Source organism: Rhodamnia argentea, chromosome 5 (assembly GCF_020921035.1).
Source record: "Rhodamnia argentea isolate NSW1041297 chromosome 5, ASM2092103v1, whole genome shotgun sequence".
NCBI lineage: Eukaryota > Viridiplantae > Streptophyta > Magnoliopsida > Myrtales > Myrtaceae > Rhodamnia > Rhodamnia argentea.
Window position 1 is genome coordinate 3,973,078 of NC_063154.1, and position 5,152 is coordinate 3,978,229.

General features: G+C 38.1%; 1 protein-coding gene across 1 annotated transcript; it reads left to right on the plus strand.

Moving 5' to 3' along the window:
• The first annotated feature begins 328 nt into the window (after window positions 1–328).
• On the plus strand, window positions 329–4,918 carry LOC115753488 (ribosome biogenesis protein erb1). The gene is made up of 7 exons (XM_048279085.1): window positions 329–487; window positions 701–791; window positions 1,582–1,644; window positions 1,728–1,775; window positions 1,888–1,941; window positions 4,369–4,423; window positions 4,601–4,918. The coding sequence occupies exons 2-7, from the start codon at window positions 708–710 to the stop codon at window positions 4,642–4,644; spliced, it is 348 nt and encodes a 115-aa protein (XP_048135042.1). The 5' UTR covers window positions 329–487; window positions 701–707; the 3' UTR covers window positions 4,645–4,918.
• The last annotated feature ends 234 nt before the right edge of the window (window positions 4,919–5,152 follow it).

Sequence of the window (5,152 nt, forward strand, 5' to 3'; positions counted from 1 at the left end):
TACACAGGTTTGCACTTTGCAGTGTAAAACTCTTCAAAGCAGGGAGAAAAACTCGGCCTGCCCACGTCATCTTCGTTAAGAGGTCTCGGGCTCGATTCCGCTCTTTTCTAACGACCCAAATAAATAGTACGAAAATTGCAGTTCGTCGTTCAAAAGAGAGGGCGTGCATTCACTTCTTGATTCCTAGCATTTCGATCATTGAAATTCAATGGGGTTCTTATGTATCTCCTTATTTTCCTTGTCTATGAGAAATCTGGAACGACTACCAATTTGGAAATGCAATATGCTTCTGCCTCAGAGGCCCATGATGAGGCCCATTGGGCCCCCTGTTCCGTTGAGCCTTGTGGGCCCATCTCTGAAATTGTCTCTTTCTTTATTTCCCATCTGTACTCATACCATACCTGTCCGATCTCTCTCTCTCTCTCTCTCTGCAACTTGATTTTGGATCACCGTCGTAGGTGCGAGGAGACTTGAATTGAATCCTCAGGTAATTCGCGAGCTCACGCCTTCATTTGGCCGCTGATTTCCTTCTATTTCTTAGAATCTATTCTCTGACGGTCGCTGGTAGAATCAATCGAGTTGGAAAAATGAACGAGGGCGGATCCTCTCTGGATCGAACGAAATCGGTTTTTCTTCCCCCTAGTTGCGATTCATAATGCCTTTTTGAGCTAATTTTCGCTGAATCGACATTGATAATCAGGTGGAAAATGGAGGACGGGAAGGAGCAAGAGCGTCCGAACGCAAATGCTCCGGCAGATTCTGAGAAATCCGCGCCTTCGTCCCAGGAGGAGGTTGATTATGATTATCTAACTCCTTTGCGTGCTTCAATTCTCGCAGATTGACCTTGAGCCACATTCGTTTTACTGTTTTAGTTCGCTTTTGTCTAAAGCGATTATATTTCGAAACTCATCAAGTTTGCTTCTGGATTTATGCGTATCTGCCTGCTTGATTGTGCTAGCTGGTAGAACCGATGTGAATTTGAGATTCTTGCTGTCCTTAACACTATATCTTGGCTGGACGTTTTCTTGTAGAAATGCTTATTTATATGCATATACGAATGTACAGTTACTTGTCTGTTGGCTGAAAATGTTACTGACTTGTTGTGGAAAGTCCTTGGCGTTTGGAGTAACTGTTTATTTGCTATTGCTTGTAGATATCGAAGAAGGATGTTATCTATTGATTAATTGTAGCATTAATTACAGATTGCTTTATGCAACAATTATTCTACTGAAGTTTGATAGGAACCAATAGGATAGAAATAGATGCACTTATGCAAGAATATCTCTTTCTGATCATGTTATTACTGATGACATCCTACTAAAACAAAGTTTCTGAAGTTTGTAAGTTATTATTACTACATCAACTGATGGACTAATAGGACAATCAATTTTGACATCCATTTTGATCATTCAAGGAAAAAAATAATAATAAGATTTTGCCTTCTCGTTAACTTTAATATGTGGAATTATTAGTTGTTTTCTTCGCTTCTTTAGAAAATGCCTAAGCATCACAAGATCCAGCAACTTACCGCTGTTCTAGTTTGCGATTCTATGTGATCAGTGCATTTTTTTTATGCTTCAGGAAGCAGTTATTAAGAAAAAATATGGAGGAATAATGCCCAAAAAACCACCACTCATTTCTAAGGTATTTATAGTCTTATATTGATGGTTTCCAATATATGCTTTTTTTTATTTAGGCCTTTACTTAAAATTTGACTTTGTTACCAGGACCATGAACGTGCTTATTTTGATTCTGCTGATTGGGCATTGGGAAAGGTACTTTAATTTAAATGATGTCCTTTCCTAACTCATTTTTTGCGGTACAAAACTTGAATATGGGGTTGAGCTATCTTAGTAGTATTTGCCAATTGACTTTTGATTATTACAGCAAGGTGGTGAGAAGCCAAAAGGCCCTCTTGAAGCCCTTCGTCCCAAGTTGCAGGTAATCGTTGAGCTGGCTTTTTGCTTAATCTAAATCTTGTGGCTGATGAGCTAACTTTTCCTTAACCCAAAACATCTGAAACTTTCACAATGCACAAATGTCCGCACATAGATTCCATATAGTTTTGTCTTAATTTTTTATCCTAAATTTTGGCAGGAAAGCAAAAAAGTTGTTTCTTGAATTTGAAAAATATATAGGCAGACATGCCTATAATTTCTTGTTTAATTGGATGGGGAGCTGCACATAATGTGGCTGTTTTATAGAGCTGATGTGTTTAAGTATTGTTTTGTCACTAAAAACTTTATGAGACCAGCCATGCAGTTTCTTAGTGCATATTGCATTATTCAATTGATAGCAAAAAATGTTTTTATATCTTTTCCACTGTAGAGCTGTGACTTTTCTTTCCATTTTTTCCATTTAGGATTGGAAATTAGTCAGGTAAAAGTGGTTTGGGTTAGGGAAGGGACTTAATAGAGATATTCCTGAATATAACTGCGATATACTGAAAGATATCTTGGTTGGTCATATTTCAAACACTCAAGAAGCTACTATTGTAGCAAAAAGCTGATTAAGAAAAAGCCTTCTCACATATACTTATATGCACTTGTGTACAATTGCAAAATAATAAGGAGTTCCGGACCTGACTTCAAGGGTTTTCAAGAACTGAACCTTTTTGTGCAGCTTTGTAGCTCAATTATATGGAGTATAGAGAAAGTGAGAAACTACTTTTTAGAATACCTTGTTTCTAGTTTTGCAAAAGGAAACTGGCAATGGATTTGACGAGATGTCAGTTTGTTTTATCTCCTCTATACCTATTAGGAGTCTGGGACTCTTGATGCCCTGAAATTAGTTTTTCTGTCAGTACTTGAAACCTTTTCTTTTAAATGCTAAAGACAACGGGTGCCTGAGCCTATACGTAGACGATGAAATTTGACGAATGAAATTTTATGTGCAAAAGTTGTCTTTCTGACACCACTTTAGGAAAGATAGTTTCAGACTTGTAACATCAGGCACTGTTATCACTTGTTAACTTATGAAGCACATGAGAGAGTGTGAAGTCTAGTGTTTTTGATTTATAGATTGCTCTAATGAAATGTTTAAGACAATGAGATTTGTACCGTAGCTGTCATATTATTCTTGTTCTTTTATATGCCTTGTTATTCCTACATTTGGACAAAATTTGTGTTTGCTAGGGCCTGTGTCCTTCGTAGTTACTCTTCCCCTTCTCCCTTTTCCCTGGTGGTATTTTTCCTGTTTACTTGAATGAGAGGGGGTCCTTGTGCTTTCTGTTTTTTGGAACAAGATATCACTATCTCAATATACGTCTGAGAAATGTTGTCAAGTCCTTAAATAAGAAGGGTGAGTTAGTTAAGCTAACATAGGCAGCAACATAATTTTTAATATCCATTAAAGGAAAAGCTTCTCATCAGATCTTGTCAATAGAAACAATGGGTGTCATGCAACTTGGGGGTGGAAGTCTGGACTTTAGGTGTTTTCAAACATTGTCAATCCTCTTGGTTTGAGTCATGCAAGCACTTCGACTTTCCTAGAATTGTTCATTTAAATTCATTTTCATCCTATTTATCTGTCACTGTCCTAATGGTCCTAGTTTCTAGACACCAGAACATATAGGTCTCAATGCGACAGCTAATAAATTTCTACAGTTCTATAAGTAGTGGATTGATCCCCTTGTCAATTTGGGCTATGCTAGCTGCGCAAGTACCAAAGATAGTTAAGAACTAATTTTTCAGGTGAGAGGGAGATCATGCCCATGTTGTCTTAAATATTCTCCATTGTAGCTTAAAACTAGAAGTCGTGGAGTAAATTGGAGGAATCAGTTCTGGCAATATTTGTCAAGTGCCAACTCCCAAAGGAGGGAAATCAACTTTACATAATCATGAATCATGACATTATCGGCACGCCCCGTGTTTGCAAGTTCTACGCTTCATTTTGATTGGGATGATTAGTGTAATTATTGGAAAAAAGGGTTGTTTGTGTTATTCGGTTGTCATCGGGACTGTTCAATTGTAGATTTCTCCTCTTGACATAAGGGACCATCATCTCCTGTCTAGGATCACATTTGTGGGCCAAGGCTAATTTAGGACAAGTATCTCGATGTGCAGGAGGCCTGCACTCCTGTTGTGCACCCAGCAGGCATGTCCTTGTACTTGAGGTTGTCACTTGTCGGAGCTCAATTTGCATGCGTCAGTTGCATTTTCGCCTGGTCTACTGCGTATCATCCAAAACAAATTGTCTTTGAAAAACCAACATGATATTTACCCTATTGTGCATGCCTTTTTTCTTTTTTAAGCCTGCTTTTTCTTTTGACCAAAAAAAAAAAAAAAATACTTTTTCTAACATCGTTCTCATGGAGTATGCTTTTTCTAACGCGGTTCTCATGGAGTGTCTGTTTTTCCTTCTTCCCAGCCAACACAGCAGCAAACACGATACCGAAAGTCTCCTTATGCTCCTTCTGGTGAAGGTAAGCCTGCTTATTAACATTACCACCCCCATCACCTTTTATAAACTCTCTTTTTGTTGAGAACTACATAAGTGAATATCTCCACAGTCACTCAGGTAACTCCATATCATTTTCTTTCAGCTTATTGTGATAAAAAAAAAAAAAAAAATCTAAGTGACTGCAATGTTCTTTCTCTAGAGGGTGGAAATGCTCCGACTGATGAAGCGGCTCCCCATGAATGAGAGGCTGCTTGTGAGGACTGTATCACCTGCTATTTGACGTGTATGCAGTTTACGAGTAAAATTCTCAATGCTTCCAGAAGTAAAAATGGGAGGGTGACGATTTGGTGTTAGCTAAGAGAGAGAGAGAATATTGATAGAGACTGCAACTCTGCATTTAAATTTTTTCTGTTTTGGCACTCCTTAGTTTCGTGATTGAAACCAGTTCTCTTGCGAGTGGAGGACTGACTGACATTGGAAAAGTAGAAAACGGGAGGTTTATATTGTGAGTTTATTATGAGCTTTGTGCTGCGTCTCGTATGAAGTCTAAATTCCTGTCATCTCTCGTTTATTCAAGTGAGAATGAATTGGAAAAGCAGAAATAGGCTATAAAACCAGATGGTTTGATTCTGCATTGCAGTATCAGGAGAGAAATTAAACATGACTCTGCATTCTTGATTGGTTTTTTCAGCAGTTCTCTCTCCAATAGATGGAACACTTTCCTGGTTGGTTTTTATATTTGTCCGTTTGA

Coding starts and splice junctions, on each gene's coding strand:
- LOC115753488 (XM_048279085.1), top strand. CDS start 708: ATGGAGGACGGGAAGGAGCAAGAGCGTCCGAACGCAAATGCTCCGGCA. Junction 792..1,581: donor CGCCTTCGTCCCAGGAGGAG/GTTGATTATGAT, acceptor TTTATGCTTCAG/GAAGCAGTTATTAAGAAAAA. Junction 4,424..4,600: donor TTATGCTCCTTCTGGTGAAG/GTAAGCCTGCTT, acceptor TTCTTTCTCTAG/AGGGTGGAAATGCTCCGACT.